The 22,222-nt window shown below is 37.4% G+C and overlaps 1 protein-coding gene across 6 annotated transcripts in view; it reads right to left on the bottom strand.

The window, feature by feature from the left end:
- Positions 1-16,749, bottom strand: part of KAT6B (lysine acetyltransferase 6B) — a gene marked incomplete at its 5' end in the record, with an annotated part of 110,623 nt that extends 93,874 nt beyond the window's left edge. For all 6 annotated transcript variants that reach the window (XM_082002258.1, XM_082002257.1, XM_082002256.1 and 3 more), the window contains one exon: positions 16,129-16,749. In XM_082002258.1, coding sequence (XP_081858384.1) covers positions 16,129-16,749 — 621 coding nt within the window. The remainder of the gene's footprint in view (positions 1-16,128) is intronic.
- Between the last annotated feature and the right edge of the window lie 5,473 nt (positions 16,750-22,222).

Genomic DNA, 22,222 nt, shown 5'->3' on the forward strand with positions numbered 1-22,222 from the left:
GTTATACAAGTGTGTTAGCTCAAGAGCTCAAGCGAGATAGCCCTATTCTAAAGTTTCACCTGTGCTACTATGACTGCAGACTTGCAGCACAACACACCATAGACAAGACTCGTCAGTCCCTTTCCAAGGCTTTGGAAACTTAAGCACTGCCTTAAGCCTGCATTTTCTAGTCAATTCTACTCTAGTCAAGAAATACATACATTGCAGTCAGGGCCCTCAAGCCAGCTATTTTTTTTTTTAAGCTGTATGAACTGATGGTAGAAGGCAGGTAGGCAGGTGGGAGAAGCTAGTGCCAATGAAACAGAAAGGTAAAAAAGATAGGGTTGGTTTTTTTTCCTTCCTTCAGCAGATGAACAGTCCAACACTTACCATGTATGTTTCCCATTTCCCAAAATTATTTTAAGCTAAATATTTTAAATATTTAACTCTGCAAAAGAACTTTAAATAAAGATTATGACATGACAGGAAACAGCATGAACTATACCGTGTCCTATACCACAATGGTAAACTCGCATCATAGTTGCCTTTTTCCTTCCCCTAATTATGAGTAGTGAAACCACAAAACCCACGTTAAGATCTTATCAGTTAAAGTCCCCTCATGGGAAAAATTCCAGAGTGACTGTACAAAGAAATGAACACTGCTCAGCTTGAAGTTTCTGAAGTAGCCACAAATTCAGAAAAGAAAGAATGTATCTGTACATCTTGGACAGAGTATTTGGGCCTCATCTATCGTTTGTGCCACTTGTATTAGTGACTTCCTAATTAGCACTCAGAAAAGGCATTCAAAGTGACAGCACCTCAGAAGTATAGAGTCTTAATACAAACTGTAATTTGGGCAAAAGAACCCTGAGAATCTAGTTGAACTGTACGTAGCGTGAACAGGTTTTATATAGATTATACGTTACTACCTCCCACGTTCATACCAGGACACTTCTTAGTACCTCCATGGAAGCTGCTAATCAGGTATTTTTTCAACCTTTACACTGAGGAGGCTAAAAAACAACCACCAGTCTCAAAAAAATGTCTTCCATGCACTTCTGAAGTCAGCACAAAAAGCATCTTTTAAAAACAACATCATAATCACCTATGTTTTGCTATTGTTTTCACTAAGCGGGTTATCTGTTCTAGATTATGCTGCTCTTGGGAAAGCCTGGAAAGTAATTGGAACCCCACACCTAGGAAACAGAAAGCCAGACATACAAAACCTGTCTTCTGTGGTAATAAAACTTACTGACAGCAAGTATAAGCTGTATCAAAGAGACTTGTGATGAAATTCAATAGATCTACTAAGAAAAATGGGTTTTTTAGACTATTTACTGTTTTGTGAATACAAATGAGTTAAAACTGCAAATAAAATATAAACATTACTTTCTCAGAGCACTACTTAAACTCTTAGCAAAAAAGGTATTTTTACTTCTATATAAAAGTCAACATATCAACAGACTACAGGAGAATAAACACACACTCATATCACTCTTTACAAGCAATAGCTGCCATCTTAGTTTGAAATGCAGTTCTAAGTCATGCTTCCCTGCTGCTGTTTTGTTTATATCAAAACATTTGTCACTGTAGCTCTACTAATATCAGCCACAATTAAGAACGTAATTGCCCTCTCTTACTGGCTTTATAGTCTAACAGCCTGTTTTCAATAAAGAGTGATATAATACAGTAATATACAATATTCCCTGCAGTACATCCTCCTGGTGAAACTCCTTCCCAGAAAGCTGTTTAAATTTAATATTAAGAAGTCAGGCTTTTCTCTCCAACTGTAGCATTTTGCAATATTTTATTAAAAAGCTACCCAAATGCAAGCACCTTTACCACAGGTCTTAAAAAGACCTGAGGTGAGTGAGACTGATAGATCACACAACCAAGTAAAGCTTCCCTAGTTGTAACAAGTACACACAATGCTTACTTATCTGTGCTATTTTTGGCCACATTATAGCACCCCCGAGAAACAACAATGCTGTAACCAAGGCTGTGCCATAAACTGCCACTTTGAACTGATACTAGAAGCTGGTGCTTTCGAAGTTCTCATGCAGCCTGCATACCTTCATCCTTGTCGCCAATGAGGCCAAAGTCCCTCACAACTGAGAGGTACCACGGCACAAGCTGTTATATTTTGGTCCGGTTTGCCTGAAGAAAGTATTAATAATCAGTTTAGCTTAGTCACCCAATATATTCTAGAAAATGCTAGAGATTAAAGACTTTATTTTAATATACACTATTATGCAACAGTTAGCTTTAACATTGGGGCAATCACACAGATGCTAAGCAGACCAATTTTTAAAGCTATTCCTCTATGACGGCATCTCAGATTTTTATACCCTATGAACATGATTCACTTCCAAAACATGAACCAGGTCACAAAAGAAGCCTGTTAAGCATCTAACAGAAGTGGAGAGGAGTTCTTGGAAATGTACGGGAGTTAGATGTCAGCATTTCAGTAAACTAGAAGAGGAAAGAAAAAAAAAAAATCTATAAAAATTCTACTAGGTACAAGAGAAAAGTGGTTTCTGCAGTCTGAGAAGCTATTTCAAACAGTCATTTATGATGGAATGCATTCCACCTAAGTGTTAACACTGTATTCAAAAATGGAAACTAATTTGATTATTAGGGCAAAAATATCCTGAGGATAACCAAATAAATATGAAGCCACTTCCTTTTTCCATAATATGAAAGACGTATCATTGGACTATGGTATTTTTACAGCAGGGAAAACATTTTAACTTCCAGGCTTCCTGCAAGGATTTCTTCAGAATATCATATGCCCATCTTACTATAGTTTAATGTAACAAATAAAATGCATTCAACTTAAATAGATTAATTTCTAAATTCTATACTTGAAATACTGATTTTTAATCAGCTTTTTCATTATAATCCTGACATCAAAATAGACTGTCTAGTGTTTGAACAATGTGGTTTCAGCAGAAACTGCCCAACATATTTCTTGAAACTGCATGGAAGATGGCTATCTATTTACTGGCAGAAGTCTAATTAGTACATATGATTTGGATTGGAAGGAAACGTAAGAACCCATTAAAAACATTATATACTTGGAAAAAAAAAAAAACACCACCACAAACACCCACCCACCCACTTTCAAGAATGAAGCCAAAGTTACATTTAAGCAGGGCAGGGAAGATAAATCTAAACTGGATCTCAGAAACACCTTCTCCTATAAGGTGCATTAGACGGTGACCCTTAAACATAAGACACTTAAACTCTTAGCCGCCTTCTCTTTACCTCTGATCCTGGAAAAGAGGTACTGTAATAACAAACACAGTTACTTCCAATCTATTTCTAAATCTCACTGAGAGGACCATGATGCCTTGAGAAAGCAGCTCTGTGGAAGATCCCTTAAATCCTCAATCCATTACTATGTTACAGAAGAGAGTCTATTACCCCCTTCTGTACAGCACAGTAATACAAGTATGCCCTTTATATATAAGGTATTGTAATAGCAACTATTCTAGTTCTATTTTATCCTTTGTATTTCTGAAGCGATAGACTTATTCTCAAAAATCCCACCTTTCAGTTCCTTACAAAACAGAATTTTCTTGGACAAAACTATACTGATCTAAGACCTTAACTGTTTTTCGTAAGTCTGTAAACACTGTCTAACAATCCAAAAGTGTTTTCACTTTCTGCAATCCAAATAATTTAAGCTGTACCTGGGGAATGCTCCAACTCTTTCCCCAACCTCTTTCTAAAATTGTTCTAGAAATGAAATATTTAAATCTTGAAAACAGTCTTTAATAAAAGCAACCTACTAGAAAACCTAATTGTGCCTACTGATTTGTTTTCAAAACAGTGGGGAAATAAGTTTACAGGCAATTTTTAATGTGACAGTGAACTATCACCTTTAAATATACCCCCAATAGATGAGGTGCACTCAGAATTGTAATCCAAAATAAACAGATGTATTTATGAACTTCATAATTGTCAGATTCCTTAAACTGTTTTTGAGGCAAGTCTCATCAATAAACTATGAACTAGTTTTAAGTGATATTTGCCACATGAGCTACTATAAAATCAGACTTCCTGGGAGGAAAACACACACACACACAAAAACACCACCAGAAAACCCCACCAAAACAAAACAAACAAAAAACCCCACACACAACAACAACAAAAACAACCAAGCACCAACCCAAAATTTTAATAATACGAAAAGCAGACAGAAACAAGAGTTACTTCCCTTTGCACCACTTTAAGAAAGGCTGAGGGAGAGAAGTAGGAGGGAGGAAAAAACAACAGCTCTTTGTAATCTCTTTCTGACCTACTTCCAAAGTTGTGGTGACAAAGTTGGAAAAATACAGTTTACTCAAAATGGTGAGGATAATATCTTATTGGATTGCCCTGATTACTAACACACTGAAGGTAGTATTAAATTAAAAAAAATTCTTAGTGGTCCAATTCTCAGTACCTGGAACAGGACTAAATACCTTTTAGAATAGTCTTTGTGTTCACTAAATCCAGAATTCAACAGCACAGCAGCTGCTCGGTGCCTGGTCTGCAGAATTCAATGAATGACAAAAGGTTACCTTAATTCAGTGAGATAATCAGCACACATTTACCCACTACGAAGAGTTTTCCAACCATCTGCAAGGCGGCAGAGCTAACTGCCTATAAAACAACTGGTAGCATGCTGACATGTCCTCACATCCCTCATGTCAATGAAAATTTATCTCTTAGCAACAGCTAAAAGAAGCCGAGTTTCCAGAAATATTTTAGATGCATCATGAGCCAACAATTTCTTCATAAGTGATTTTGATTGCCACTGATCTCCAAACAGATGTCTACTCTAATTGGTAAAATCTATTAAATACATACTTAAAAAGAAGAAAAAAGTCAACTTGTCATGTATTAAGAAAGCAGTAACAATGGGATTCATTATAGCCATGCATATAAAAGACAAAAGGTAACCTTATTTAAAGCTGCTGGCCTCACAATGGTATCAGTAACAGTGAAGTAAACAAAATGCATGTGTTGTGGGAAAAGGAAAGAACTGGCTATTAAGGCTGTTGTCAGAAATTGAACGGTAAGAGACAAGTCTGATAAAAACTAAGATAAATATTTTTGAGAGGAAAAGCACAATAAGATTCAAGGCTAAAACTACTTTAGCTAGTAAAACTATTTTAGGATTCCCTTCCCTGCTACACAGGGGTAAGAAAGTTCCTTTTGTTCTCTTTTCCAATTAAAAACACTAAGATACATATACCTTAACTAACTCTTAAGTTAAAATAGAAAATTTTAAGGCATCAAGCTCTACAAGTAAATTCCATATAAAACTCCTAAGAAAATTTAAAAATCACTTATTTTAGCAAAAATCACTTGTAATAGCAAAACATCAAGCAAATTAGAATTTTACCACCAGAGATCAGGAAATATTAGTTATATTAGTAGACATATATATAAAAAAATTAGCTATATTAGTAGCTCTTCTCAAGAAATCAAATCTTTCAAAGGTCCCTACAAAATACACCAAAACACAACACTGAAAAAGAAACAATATAAATCATTAAGATTCAGTTTCATGTTAGCTGATTGTGGGCAGTTCCGTTTAGAACTACATACAGAAAATTAAACATGGCATGTTCATACAATGAAGCCTGAAGATCCAGCTTCTGTTTTCTTAAGAATAGAACTGCCAGCTGTCTAGGTAATTTTCTCAAAGTCAAGTCCAGCAGGTTTATTAACATAAAAACAGATAAATAGTTTTATTTCTAGTCTAACTCTGAAAGTTATCAATACCTTCCCCGTAACAGGCTGAAGGTGCCTAATAAACATGTTAGTTAGGGTTAAGTCTTACTGAAACCAGAGATATCCATGAGAAAAAGTGGTATCAAATAAAATTTCACTACATCCCTCTGCCACCATTAGTACCTTCTAGCAGACACAAAACAAAATCTGTCAATCCTGAGCCGCAATTATTTCCTTAAATTCACAGGCAGAATTGAGGTACCATCTTGAATTCAGAGTGGTACAGTAAGTTGGGAACACAGAGGAAGATTCCTCCAGTGGTTTATTATTCCAAATAAAAGACTCCTACCATCTATCTCATGTTCAGATCCGAAAGAGACTAACTCTCTAAAAGCTGAAAACATGTCTGCAAGATGAGCAGCTACTCATTGGTTTTTAAAACATAGTGCACAAATGCATGAAGTGAAAACAACTGCCCATCCCCACATAAATTCCAAGTGGCAAAGCCCAGAACAGAACTCATGCTTTCAGATGCCTAGTTCTTGAATAGTTTTCTATTAATGTAAAGCAGAAGGACTAGCTAAAGCCAGGATTTTTCTTTTTCTTTTTTTTTTTTTAAACAGGTACTGCATTCCATGTTTTATGTAGGGTAAAATATCTTTGCATGTCAAGTGACCCAACAAGAGGTATTTGTTAAAATGGCCACAGAAGAACAAGTCACTGGTTTCTAAGACACTATGAGCTCCCATACTTTCTCATGTAGTTAAACATATGTATATACAAGCACAGTAACAGACCATTCTGTATGCATTTAGCATGTGCTGCTATCTAACTTGAGAATCTACCCTGTGATTGGTTCTCTACTCATTTCTTGACTAGTTTATCTATAATTCTTAGACTTTCAGAAAACAGCTGAAACATCTGAATTAAAGTCTGCTTTGCTAAATCAGCAGAGTGTGTACCAAACGCAAAAATAAATAGCAATTGGGTTTACTATACAATTTCCCAATATTAAAGATGCATTAATATTTGTAAGACAGCATTAACAAGTTTTCAGTAACATTCAGTTTTCGTAACTAGATAAAGAGGGAACAGAAGACAGCTGGACAGTTCAAGGCAGAGCAAGAATATTCAGATGAGAAAATACCACTTTTATGTATAAGCCCATTGTTTATTACATAAACCTCCATGTGTGTATTTATAAACTGAATGATAACCAAATACTTACTTGCAAGAGACAATACACCGTCCTCTCCCTCTACCACTAAGATACTCTTGCTAACCTGACTCCTGCAGCAGGTATGCTAGTGTTTTTTCTCTTGTCCTCTGAACAAAGTAGGAAATGAAAGCTGAGTATCTTTTCAATCAGGAACAGAAGGGAAGGATACAGCCTTTATAAGCATAGAACTTGCTAACTAACTACTATTAAGTTCAGTGATTATAACAGAGATCATTTTGGTCTTGAGAATTTTTTTAGGCTTATCAAACGTTGTCTTTTTCATTACTCTACCTGTATTTTTGTATAACCCCTTTGCTAACTACTGCTTATTAACCACTAATGCTAAGCCCTTTAGTGCATCCACAGTACTTGTAAGTTAGGCGTTACTCACATTCTTACAGATCAATATGAAGGACAACAGTTCTCCAAGCAGCGCCAGATAAGGTATCCACAGAACATAATGGTGGAATTTAAATGAAGCCTAGCAGGCTTCAGACCCAGCCTCCTGGCTCTGGTATATAAAGCTAAATGTTCAGTGACTTTAAGTTTTTATATTTCCAGATTTCAGAGACTCCCAAGAAAGTGAATGTCCTGATTTCTGTTATTTTGAAAGCAACACACGCAAAATGCACTTACGAAAGAAACTTTAACAACAAAAACCAAAAAAATAAACACCCTGTGAATTCTCCAGCAATGTTTTTCCAGGTGAAGCTTCCATCCCTCTTGAAACTTCTTTAGCTTACACTTTGGCTATTTGATGCAGCTGTCTGCAAATCTTCATCATCATAGTCTTACATAAAGAAACTATACTTTCTGTTTTATTAGTCAAAAGTTAGAAGAGTAATTTTAAATTCAAGTTGAAATGGAATACTTTAGACTGGGAGAAACCTCTGCAGCTATGCATCCCAACCTATCACTCAAAACAAGACCGGACTCAAATGTTCACCCAGGTTGCTCAGGTTGTTGCCTAGTCAAGCGCTGACCACCTCTGAGGATGGAGATTCCACAGTCACTCCAATTCTCTGTTCCATGACTCTCCATCCTCACGAGAAAGGATTTTCTCTTTCATCTATCTGGAATTTCCCTTGCTGCAACTTGTGTCAGTTACCGCCCATTCTTTTGCCATCTAAGAAATAGCAGTTTCCATCTTCACTATAATCACCCAATAGACAGTACTGAAAGAGGTGCTTTAACACAACAGTCCCACACAAAGATAAAAAAATTCTACACATCTATGATGATTTTATCTTGACTATACTCCTTTCAACTTTTACTTGTAACTGCTTATTCATTAGTTAAGAACAATGTCTACTCAATGTCTGAAACACTGCTGCCACTGACAGTTGTCTCTTATTGAGCCAACTGCAAACACCGCTAGTTAATGTTGCCATGGATACATAGACATTACATAAAAATTAATTCCTAAGACTACAGTCAGTCATTTTCACCATTTTGGAAAAAACAGAGCTCTGAAATTGAAGACAACTTCAAAACACCACTGGTGACCAAATTAAATGCTGGAGAGCATGTGGAAAATGTGTGGTAAACTTATCAGAGCTTATGCTATCCCCTACTTCTATTAAGGATTCTTCCTAGATGAAGAAACATCAGCCATGCCTCCCAGACAACTTTGCTGAGATCATACACAGCTTTTCTGCTGTGCCAAGGTCCTGCTTGTAATTAAGACCAGAAGTCTCAAGGCTGCTCCACCTAGTACTGCATTAGTTGGTATCTGATGGGCTGTACCACCACAACCGCAAGGGGAGATAAATGAGACTTTGCCCCTGGAGCCAAAAGGCTTCAGAAAGCCAAAAGTTCCTGCATATGTGTATCTATCACTGCAGAGACAAGACACGAGAGTTGACAGTTTACAAGTCTGCTGCCCCCCTGTCCAAGGACCTTCTCATTATCTAACATCATTCATATCCTAAGGCAGCTGGCTGTGCCTGCAAATTCAAAACTTCAAGCTCTTCTGCAAGAAGCTGGAGAGGGAAAAAAAAAGAAAAAAAACCCACACAAAACTCCCACACAACCCAAAAGCAAAAAGAAAAACCCCACACACAAACCACACCAAAAAAAAAAAAAAAAAAATCATCTAAGTGACACCAGTCATAATTTCCCCTCAGTGAGGAGGCATAGAAGCAGACAGGGAAACACAACAACAAAAACACACAAGTGATTTTGCAACCGAAGGAAATCATACTCATTTAATAGTTAGTCTGTCTCTTACCAGGTAACCAGAAAGAACAGCAGTGGATCTGTAAGCCTGAGTTGACATGCATCATTCTCAAAATTCTACAGCCACAATCTGAGTCCTAAGAGTGTTGTTCCAGTAAACAACAGCAAGCCCCACCATTTGGTTCCAGAAAGTCTAGTGTCCTGACTTAAAACATGCCCTCACAGTCATAGGAACTATGGGTCTGTCCTTACACCCAGGCAAATATAGTCCTGAATACAAAGAAGAGAGTTGTCCTTTTAAAGAAGGTGCTAATAGGACCATAAATGGATTCAAAGTTGTAAAGAAGACTTTTACACCAACTGAGTAATTCTCTTCTCAATGCTAGATTGAAATTCTTTTAAAAGTGACAGTCTTTTGCCATTTCCAACCACCAAACTGGAAAACTACAATTGATTAGCAGTTCATCTACACCTGGGGATCTTTCTTGATAAAAAAATCATCTGTCAAAAAATAGTAGACAGACTCAACTGCAAGTTATCAAGACTTTTCATCACCTGTTCTATAATACGGTTCCTGCAACACCAAGAAATAGGATAGAATTGTTACCACATTTCAACTGCCACAGGAAAAACACCCAAGAGTCAAGACTATCACTATTATTGTAAATAGAAGAGGAAAGGACACTTCAGGCAGGTAAGGATACAGCACTAACAAATGTGTTACCCTTATATCCAAGGCAGGCTTCTGCTATTCCTGTATGCTAGAAGGAATCTTGACAAAGGAGATATCCATGAACTGAGTAGTTACAGAAAAATTAATCTTGGAGGAAAAATGTGAAGAGTAAAACCTCTAACTGTAGTTTAGGAATGAAATGTCACTCCCAGTTAAGACAGAAGAGTTCACAGAAAATAGTACAGATGAACAAATGCAAACAGAACTGCTAGAACTACACAAGATTTCTTTAACTCACTGACTCACTGCTGTCAGTTTCAATATAGGACTCGCCACAGTACATCACAGAAGTTAATTTTGAAGAGTAACTACCAAGAGAATCAAATTTTAGCAGGCCTTAGGATTAAACAGCTTGCAGTATAAGGTTTGGAATTATGCCTTGCAGTAAACAAGAATCATGAGCATACCATGCAGAACTATGTTCCCAAATATTCAGCTTGGAAAAAAAAGGATGAGTAGGGTCTTCCTTAATAGTTCTATCAGAAACTGCAAACAGCTGACCTGTTTGCTGAAACTAAATCACTGACATCAGAACTCAGAACCCGAGCTCCCCCCTGCCCCACCTTACAAAGGAGCAGACCAATCTAACTTAATTTCCCTCCCACCATGCAATTCAAGAAAACTTTTACAAGCATGCTTCTTTGATCCAAATGTGCTGAATCTTAAAATACAAAAAAGCCCAAAAAGCCTGACATATCTATCTACAGTGACATGAGCTGCTTCTCCACGATATGGAATGACAAGACTTTTCCACTTCTGTTTTAAATGCTCAAAAGATGGGGTAAGTCATTCTTCAATTTCTGATAAGCTCCAGTATCTCAAGTGTGAATAGGATCCATTTGTAACTGTTCACTTGGCTTACAAATGGAGTTGGTACTTCAGGAGCTACAGGGACAGCAGAGAAATGAAAGAGAGTAGCAGCACCTAACAATCATCCCAGAACTTCAAGGACAAGAGGTACAGGCACTGAGGTGCAGGCCACCCTTCCAAGAAATTAAGGTATCTTGTGAATTGAGATAATGAGAAGCACAAACATGTAAGAGTTAGTGTTCGTCAAATAATGCTAACATTCCTCAGTCTTTTGTCACCATGAAAATGTTACGAGGAAAGAAACACAGGTTGTCTTTGTACAATAGTATTTTGTGGACTGTCAAAGGTCAAGCCTAGATTTCTTTTTTTATACCCTTTTCTACAGTCTCCTCAACTGTAGCACTGCAGGCACTCTCTTACAGAAACTTATCTATCACCGTATTTTGGTGCTCAGACTCCACATAAAGCCAGATCCAAAGTCAGGCATTACAAATATCCTCTGATGTGTAAATCTGTAAAATACATTGTGTAGCACTTCCCTTCTGCCTAACTTTTCTGTTTCTGCACAGTGGAAAGTCTAGAGGCCAGAAGGAACAAAGTAGAGCAAGCAAAAAAATTCTCAGCCAACACTCGCTTGTTGCCTACCCACAGGAAGGCAGGAAGCTGAAAAACTGAGCAGGGAGGAGCCTGCATGCCAAAAAAGCAATTCTCTATAGATTGGCCCTTTGCCTGAAAGACAGAAGGAGGAACACCCAGTGTCTGCACTGGCACAAGCTACATACCAGAAAACTGAAACTCAACCCATGCCAAGTTACACTTTGAAAACCTAAATGTACGTAGGCCAGTGAAAACAAAATTAGACAGGAGTTCAGATTATGAAAAATAAAACAAGATTGTTTTTGCATGAAAGTCAGCTTAGAAAGACAAACTGGAAGTGAAAGGGAGGTTAATAAAAATTTTCCATGCCAAGACTCAGATGGAAACAACTATTAATACAGTTGCTGAGCTGTTCAACAGAGTGTTCAAGAGAACACAGTATGGATCAAGTCATCTCAATTTGCACTGCATCTTTCAGAGTATACTCTAAATCCTACAAGTAGTAATTATGCTGAACGTAGCAAAGATGTGACTACTGAGATAGACTACACGTTCCCACAGTCCTCTGAAAATGTTACAATGGCCATTGCCTCTTCACCTTTTAAAGCAGTATTTATCCTTTCAAGTTATGTTTAAAAATAAGTAAAGAGCTGTCTACAGCCTACAAATATCTGCTCCTTTGGGTTTGTATTCACACAGCTTTTGTGCTCAGGAGATGGCTAACTCCTAAGGCCTAATAGGTTTCATGTAGTTCCCAAACTGCAGAACCTCCAAGTGACAAGGAAAACAAGAAACAACACAGCACACAAGCACAGAAAACAGCACAAATATTGCCATTCTGCAACTGACACCACTGAAGATAAATTAAACAGCCACTTAAAGACTCACCATAACTTTTAAATACCACTTTACTGCTGCATTTCCTGAAGTGTATCTTAACACATCAAAAGCTTATGGAAGAGCTAAGTATCACTCGACATGTTCAGGTTGATTTTTCTCTCTGTTCACACCCTTTCCCACTATGTTATCAGTTTTTACACTGCATTTTCTGATTAACACACTCATACATCCTTTTTCAGAAGATGCTGGGTGAGAGAAGGTGTGAAGCGCAAGAGAGAAGATACCCATGCAAGATAGTCTGAACATAAGGAAAAACACATAAGAGCAGTTAAATTGTTAAAACTAACTATGTGCTGCAATATAGTGAAGTGCAGGAGATCAAATTACTGAGCAACAAATTTCCTCTTCTTTCCGTTTTCTTGCGTATATGGTTTTTGTTTTTTATTTGCAGGAAAAAAAAAATTACATGTCTTCATCCTAAAGGACACCACTGTTTTCAGTTTCCCTTCATTGTTAAGGAGGCTGCACCTCTGGCTGGAGGCTGGTCAGTTCCTTTAACATACCTTAAAGGATGTTAAAGTTCCTTTAAAGGAACTTTAACCTTCCTGTTAAAGGTATGTTAAAGTTCCTTTAACATACCTTAAACATACCTGTTTAACACTTTAAAATAGGCATATTTTGAAATATTTTATTCAAGTTACCTGTCCACATCAAGTAAGCATCTACCTTAATTTAACCAGAATGCTTAGGATAACTGTGATGTGCTTTTGAAATGTAATTTATACTACTCATTACACTGTATACAATGTACAGCCTAGACACCGTACAGCTGATGACAGCTACTATCTTCCAATGGAATCTGTCCTTCCTATGAGCCTTGTGCTTGCATCTCTTCATACAGAAGCAAAAATGCAACACCACACACACTAGAGAATGGAAAGGGGTGGAGGAAGAGTTGAGTCAAGCAGCTGTGCTGCATACTTCCTCTTCCTGTAACTCAGAGTTGGCACACCTTTGCCCAAGTCCAGAAGAATTAGGGTAACACTTGAAGGAAACATACCGTTTTTACACAGATCTATAGGCCTGGAGGAAGCATAACAAGAAGAAACGTGGCAATGCAAGCTATATTGCTGTAACTAACTGCAGCTATTGCTACATCGAATGAAACGAGAGGACTGTATCTAGTTTCATGGGATCACCCAACTGATACGAAGACAAGAAAAGCAGCTCCGTATCGTCACCACCAAGGGGAAAATTTAGCACTTTCACCTCCCTGTTCCACCTAAGTATTTCATTGCAGGCAAAACACTCAACACCCCCATAATACAGTCAAGGCTCCAGGTCTGCAAAACTAACTTCAGTGGCACTGCATTGCAACTGTATCCATCTCCTCAGTGCACTAGACGCCCTGACACCTTCAGGAAGGGGGGAAGTGGAGAAGGAAAAAAAACCAAAGAAACCCACACCAGAACAAAAACGACAGACGAAACATGCACAGGCATGCTCACCTTCTACTCACCCAGGAAAAGTTCAGAGTCTGCATTTGGTACTATGAGTGTTAAAGTTCAGATTGCCAAAGAGAAAGCCCTGATGCACTTCTAATGCACTACATCTTTTAAACTGCCTCATCCTGAGGAGATGTTAGTTATGCGTTAAAAAACTCAAGATTACTCAAAACTTCCACAGTTATCTAAACAGATTTCTGCACATCCTCCTGTTCTTTCTTCTCCTCAAGGAAAGTCAACAGAAGAGATACTTGAACTTCATCTCTAGTATTTGAAAACAAAAAACCCAAAGAGAGCCACTCAAGCAAAAAAACAGCTCTTACTTGTGCTAGGTATATAAACAGCTGAAGAAACTTTAAAATACACCAATCTCTTTAACGACTAGCATTCCTCAGAGATGCCAGTTGGCTACATTTTATTGTATACAATTCAATAAATAATCTTGACATGCCCCATACTGCCACATACATACTTCCAATAAAAAGAGCCCAGTAGTTTTCCTGCAGTGCCGTTCTGCTCATTCATAAATTACCATCAATTTCAAATGAACATGCAGTTGCATCCCAGTAACAGACACCTATTTACAGTTACTTTCAGAACTGTCCTTTAAGTGTATTTAAAGCCAGACAGCTGGAAGACCAGAAAAAATCCCATATCCAAACCAAGTCTATATAGATTTGCCCAGTAATCTGTGCCACAACTAGTACAACTAAGCAGTGCACTACACTGATATGCAACTACCAATTCACCAGCCTCACATCAAAACTATTTTTGCCAGGAAAAAGTGTATGCCGAACAGTTTTTAAACATGCAAGTCACACTGCTAATTGAGGCACCCAAATGAAAGCTTATTTCTTGCCAAAGCACTTGCTAGAGAACAGATTTGTTTGGCTAACTTCTAAAAGACAGATTCATCCTTATACCACTATTTTAATATGGCAGTAACGGCTTTTTCAGCACCATGACCCAACTAACATTCTTTGCAAGGGATGCCAGTCCCAGTAAGTAGTCTAACAAGGGAGATTTTTGTTTCCACAGAATTCATGTGAAACAGCATAGTATTAAACTGTTTTGGTTGCTCAGTACTCCAGCCTTCAAATTTTTCATGCCACTAAAGTATCAGAATTACAGAGGAATCTCTGAAACTACTTAAACAGACAGCTTTATTACTACAAGTAATTAAATCTTTATAGTGTATGGCTACAGCAGTAATTGCACAGTAAGCAACACTTCTGAACTTCCATTCTGATTATTGAGCGTGAAGTTCCATGCATCCTTCAGATATCAGAAGTCAAATCTGACAGAAATAGATGTCCACATAATAAAAGCAATCATATTTAACATCTATTCATAGAGAAGTTCACAAAAATCAACCTACAGCTACCAACATTTGTATTGTCACCTCTCAAGTTCCACAAACAACTGTTCTTGTAGACTTCACTACATATTTGTAAGACAAACACTTTCTATCCTCCAGCACTTTACAATCAGCTGAAGGAAAAAGGTGAGTGAAAACTATCATGCAGTTTCCAGGAGACACTAATGGCACCTCTACAATAGCAAAGTTGTATGGGTTATTCCATGCCAAAAAACTGCCACCAAACTTTACCACTGAAAATTGAGGGGAAAAAAAACAAACCACAAACACCACAAACCACCAACTTACAAATATTCCAAGTAACCCAAGTTAAGTATAACAGGTAGCTTTTTTTGCCCCCCCAAGAACACTGAAAATTCAAAACACACTTCACCATAACTAAATGGGGAATGATCAAAGAATGCCTACAAACATGTCTTTGACACTATCCTTTCATACCAAAACACTAACTGACACCCCCTTGTCCCTCAAGGCTTAAACCCTGTGAATAATTAATGTGAAAACAAGGCTCAAGTAATAGCAAAAATAAACCCATGTAGGAAGTCCAACAAAACAACTGAAACAGGAGGAGGATTCTGCAGTTTAGCTCAATTTATCACTCTGAAACCTTCACTTATATTCCTAGAATATTTATATTAATTCCAGTTTCTATTAACTGTAGTTTTAAAGCTAAGTATCTACATACAAATATCTTTAAAAATAGTAATCCTAACAGTCTTATACATAAACAGTTCTACTGGTAGTATTTCAGATGGTATTCAAACTACAAGAAAATCAGTATGTCCAGACATAAAACGAAGGTAAAATGCCACAATCAAATCACATTGCAGATTTCAGCAACACCAGTCTGCCAGGCAAGAAAGAACAGTCTCAGACCTAGAAGAGAGCATTCAGCTGTACTCTTCCCTGCTGCTCTGTTTATCTACTGAAAATCCAAAGAGCAAACTATCCAAACACAGAATGGCAGGACATAGGCAGCTAAGTCAAATTCCTTTATCAGAATTGATTCTGCATGGATCTCTGACAAGCATCCTCACTTATATACATTTAAATGGGTAAATAAAGAACACGAGGAATCATTGTTTATTTACCTAATGCAAAAATAAGGAACAACAAGAATAATTTTTGCATTGCTATATTTGCTCTCATTTTTCACGTTTACCTGGTCTTTTTCATGGGGTAGAAGGCTGACAGGTGGAAGAGAAGCTGGGAAAGTGCTGGAGTATTTTGGAGCTCCTTTGCTTTCCAAACTGCCATAATTCACTCTATACTGAGGTCCATCCTTCAGTAATCTCCCATTGTTCACAGCACGTTTGGCCCCCAGACGCAACCTCTGCTGAAAGGCAGGATTGTTGAAAATATTTGCTAGGTCATTTTGACTTCTCAAATACTTCTCTATGTTTTTCAGGGAGGAGCCATTTGGTTCTTGAAGCCCTTCAATTGCTCTTCTCAAGAGTTTATTCCAATCCACATTACGAAGCTCATTACAAGCTCCTCTAGATCCCTTAACAGATTTAGGAATAGTGCCAGGTTTAACAGATGAAAACCGTCCAGGATTATCTGGGTCCTTGTAGGATGCAAGGCCTTTGTTGGTAACTTTAAGAATCGAACCATCTTGAACACTAAGTTCCAACTGTTCCGAAACAGTCTTCTTATCTAATCCGTGGGAAGCACAAACAGCATGACATATTCTCTCTTCAGAAGGCCTTTGCTTTTGCTTTTTAACTTTTTGTATAGCTTCAAGAATCCACTCCGTATAAAGAGGGTTGGCAAGTTTTACCATGGTTGACCAGTAATTGCTTCCAGCCAAGGGTTACCCATAGAGGTTCCTCCTTATCCTTTTAGCAGATCTTTCAGACGTGGTTCACACCTCAAACACAAATCAAAGGATTCCACACACTGCTTGGATGCATCTCAAAAATATCCATCCTGAGGAGTTGTAAGAGGCAGGGAAATACCTGCTGACTGAAACATCCAATTACTTTACTGTTATGGAAAGGTACAAAGGACTTGTTTGTGATGATACCGGTACATCCTTACAAGAAAGTTTGTTGCAACCTTTAAAAAGGAAAAAAAAAAAAAGACAGGGAGAGAATACAGTTAATGCTAAAGTAGTAGAGACACATGCATTCATACTGCAGATGCTGCAGTATGCAAACATCTTTGTGATATTATACAACATGTTTACCAATTCCCACCCCACGCTAAACAAGTCATCATAAAATCCTTCCACTTCTCACAATGTTCAGTGGATTTAGTTTTCTTAAATTCCATCACCCCAACACTTAGCTCACTACTGACTTGTTAGACAATTTCCATTCAGCCAGAGATCTGAAGACATTCTCTACAACAAACTGCCTACAAATAATTTCTAGATCCACTGGTTAAGAAAATTATTATCAGCATGGATTATACATGCATTAAAAGAAACAAAAAAACCCAACCAAAAACAATCCTCAGCCAGTGAAAGTGAAATTATTAACCACTGCCATTTCTTAAGGTATGTTGTCTCTAAGTGCCATGCTGTATGTTGATTATACAACTCAGAAAAATCAAAAGCAAAATATCAGAACAGAGTTACTAGCATTACATCCTTCATTAATACCTAGGTACCCTACAATAGAGAAAGGAATCACAAAGGCATTTCTCATTCTAAACTGTGCAGTAAAGAACCATACATTTTTGATACAAAGCCTCAGGAACAGAAACAAAGTAACATGAAGCTTTTTCACATAATTCACTGTCAGCATGAACGCATCTAAAGAGGTCACACTGACAAAATATGTTTCGGTGACTCACAGTTTAACAAACAATTTTCTTTACTTGTTATGGAATATCTCACTCCAATAGAAAATTCATTGGCTACAAAAACTTACATAAGAAATCTGAAAGAACATCTTGATCAGTAGTTTATTCATTCTGTGGGACAACATATGAAAAAAAATGTAAAAGCCACAGAAATTAAACTAAGACAGTAGTCACCTAATGAATAAGTAAATATATTTGAGGTATTAGTTTTTTCTGCTGTGAAATGTGAGGGCGAACTTTTGAAGACATTAACAGAATTGTATAATTACTTCAAATCAAAGGACACGAAATAAAAAACAGAAGCAGAAAAATCTTTATTCTCAATAAATGAGTTGTCTTGTAAAGTAGAAGATTCAAGAGTTCCACAGCAAAATCTGAGTTAACCTGAAGCTACGTTTATAAAGCTATGGCAAGCAACCTATAACTAACAATAATATCTATGATTATACAAGCCTTGGACCTCATTTTTATTAATTTATTCAAGTCATCTTGCATTTCAACCCAGTTTAAAACTTGAGTAAATTATAAATAGTAAAAAAAAAACTTGAATTGATGCAATAATCTAAACTATTTTCAACTTGTTCAAAAGATTCTTCCGCAACTGTGAAGAGAATGAGTACAAAAACACACTTTGGTCCCATACCTTCTCCTCCCTCTACACCCTCAAAAATCTCTTTAAATATCAACTCCAGATCATGTTTCACACATTATTACACCTACACAACAGGATTAGTAACAGAAGAGCAGCTGGTTATTGGTGAATACAAACTTCTTCTATACCCAAATAATAAAAATATTAATCAATTCATTTTATGCATTTGTCATCCTTTAGGTTTGATTGAAGCTTAAGCATTTTCAGATTTATAAATATGAGAGTTCAACTAACTGCCAGAATTAAAAGACACATTCCTGATACAAATGCAGGGCCTGAACGCTTAATTGACTCTCATACTGAACCCTATTGATCTACATAGATTGGATGCTGTTTCTTGCTTCCAGTCTGGACTCATGCAAGTTATATTTGATAACAGTTCTGTGTATTTCAAGTATTTGTAATAAAACAATAACTTGTTCTGTAAACAGACATTTTAATTTAGTCCAGCTAGCAAAAGTCATTCTTTCCCTAACAGCATTGTTTATATTCACTGTTTTCAGATAACTCCAAAATAACACTGTAGCCGCAAAATGTAAACAAATATAAGGAAGAAAAAAGTTTCCATGGTATTATGAACCCTACAAATTCTCTCACAACTCTGACACTGAAAATACAATAGTACAACAAAGCAGAACACTATATATAGTGGGGACTCACTCACATTGAGACTATTTTATATACTCTGCCTATAGATTTGGAAGTTCTCTGTACGTATAAAGCCCCAGATTCCTAGAAAGCTAGTTTTAAGTTTAAAAGTTATTTAGTTAGGCTGTTCTACTATGAGTCTTCATGAAGATAGTCAGTACTTAATTAAATGCTGAACACTGCATTTGCTGAGTCAGAGGTACTTGCCTTATTTTTAAACCTACTGCAGTACTGTCACATTAAATTTCATACAAGCAACCACATCACTTTCATTAAATTCCAGTACACATAGTGCAGGGTCTGTTCCAAGCACCTGGACGCCGATGAACATTGCAGTATAAATGCTATAACTGGTCGGTTACAGGCATTTTTATTGGCCCAGGACTGTGGCAAAAGGTGAGCATAAACCTAGATCTTCATGTAAAGTCTGCTGCTTGGTACAGGAGTCTCACAGCAGTATACATTCAGAACTACATTTTTACCTATTTACTTAAAGCTCCCTACGTGTAATACAACTTCCTGCATACTAGCGCCTACTAAATCAACACTAGTTGAGAGTATCAGCAGGAGCATGGAGCTTCCAACACGCAGGGCAGGATATTTCAAGAGGAAAATGAAGACATCTTAAATTCAAACCTTCCAACAGAATCCAAGTTCATTCTGCTTTAGGAAACCATGCCAAGTTCATCCAACCCAATTTTGGAATTGTTTTACCACAACCTACAGTTTCTGTTATTCTGACACTTTGCATACGTACTTGAAGTGTAGCACCCTGACCTCCACAACTGATGTGAAAAGGTCTACCATACGCAAAATTCAGAACAACCTCTCAACATTTTTGCCAGAAATGTAATTCAGCTCAGTGATCCTGGAGCTGTAAGTTAAAGAGGTCTTTCATAAATCAAGTTAAAACACATTGATCCAAGATTGGCAACACAGAGATATATACACATACATGCTGAGTGACTGGATAAAGACAAACAAACTGCTTTAGAAACAAACTTTCCAGATTCAACATAAGAGGCTGCACAGAAGTTCAAAATGACATTCAGCTTTCTAAGTTTACATGTTAATTTCACCAAAATCACAAAAAGGTGGTCATACATTATTTAATATAGAAAGTATGATGCTTGCCCAAACAGATTTTGGGGAAATACTGATTTTTAAAAATGATAAATTAGTAGCAGGCATTTGTGTCTATTTATTAGTTTTCCCCCCTTGTAATTAAATAACTTTTAATCAAACCCTCAACAGTACCCATCCAATCACAGATTAGATTTTCCAAACTGTTAGAAGTGCACAAGACCACTTCCAAGTTTTATGACAACAGTCATTAAGCTCTTCCTATGTCATATGTCTTATTTCAGCTTCTACACTCTATGGCATCTTATTTTGATAACAAGGACTGAGAAAGTTTAATTACACTGTATTACTGATCAAGTCTGCTAATAAGTCTGCTCCTGGAGAGCTGCAGACATCAGCATTCGAAGGGTAAAGTACAACACATTACCTTTAAAACACAAAAAGCCATCTCTAGTCAAGGCTTGTCCCTTTACCCAAGTCATAAATTATCAGATAAATACAAAGAGGTTGCAAAATTGCAGCTTGGGATTTAGAATGAATGCAAATACATCCTTTATAAAGCACACACCTATTGCACAGCTGATTCTAATTAAGGAATGCACTGACTGAACATGTCAATCTTGGGTGTCGTCAGTAATCCTATAATCCTGTAATAAGGTCTTTTTTAGACTGAACTAGACTGAATTATTTCCAAGTGATCCAGATTGTAAAAACAAGCTGCATAGTCAGAAATACACACACCAAAAACAAAGTTCACTATGCTTCCCGCCCCAAAACAAAACTAAAAGTTATCAACACAAGTATCCAGAAGAATTTTCCAAAATACAACCTAAAGTCTGGGGTTTTTTTGGAAGAATTAATGAAAAAAATTGCTTTGGTCATCTTAAATGTAAATGCAGTTAAACTTTTAAAAACTGAGGTTCACACAGCTACCAAAAAAAAAAAAAAAAAAGAAAAAAAGAAGAGGGGCGTAGGGGGAAGATGGGAAGATGACCGCAACTTCTGCAACCTGCCGGTGACCTGTGAAGCACAATTTCATTCTGCTCCCTCCTACCTGCTCTGCACACACTCAGGAGAAGCAGCAGCAGGCCAGCTCTCTGCTGCAGCATCAGGGTCAGGTAAGGATTGCAGCAGAGGAGGAGGAAGAGAAGACTGCCATTGCAATCAGGAAGCTTTTTGCCATTTTTTTTCCTCCAAGCCATTACTTAGAATTATGCAGCTAATCAACTCTGTATTCCACCCCCACCTCAATTAATGATGCAAAAGAGGCAAGATACATGTTTCCCCATTGCAAAATACACGCACCTACAAAGAGACAGAAAGCAGATCCTGGCAAGGACTCCCAGCACTCATGACACTTAAAATCACTCAGAGCATGAAGCTAGCTATTGCATTACTCTTTATACAACATACAGTTTTCAATTATAATAAGGAAGGGCAATGACACTTCCACATGCTTTAAGCAGGCAGATGAGGAGACGTAACTTCAAAACTACATTAAGAGACTTGGGGGTGTACAGAGTAAGAGTGGTACATGTGAATCAAACTGATGAAGTGCTTGCACTCTGTGATAGCCCACAAGCTAGTTTGAGATCATATGCTAAAAAGCCGTTCACAACATGACAGCAGCAACCAACACCAGAGGAAACTCCATCAGCACAGCATGACACCAGCAGAATGACCCAAATTCACCCTTCCCACCCTCTTCCATGGAAGTTCTGAGCACTTTAAAATATGGTACTAGATAACATCAGGGAGCATGGGCAGAGAGTTTCACTGAAAACAATTCTTCTTGGGATAGTGATTTTTCAACAGAAGGGGTATCTGTTTGCTTTTTGCAGAACAGGTTATTTTCAATGCTCAGTGACAGAATGCTAAAGGTGAGGTCTGGGCAAAAAAACACAATGTGAACATCACTTCCGAAACGTGGCTTTACAGGCTTGAATATTCCCCTCCTCGACTTACTTAAATTTTTTGCAGTACACCCAAGCCATGGAGGTTTGCAACGCCTACTGCCTAGCGCCAAGGCATTGTTGTATTTGACAGGGGCCGAACCGGGGCCGGC

The sequence above is a fragment of the Phaethon aethereus genome (genome assembly GCF_964289735.1).
Source record: "Phaethon aethereus genome assembly, chromosome: 7".
Taxonomy (NCBI): Eukaryota; Metazoa; Chordata; class Aves; order Phaethontiformes; family Phaethontidae; genus Phaethon; species Phaethon aethereus.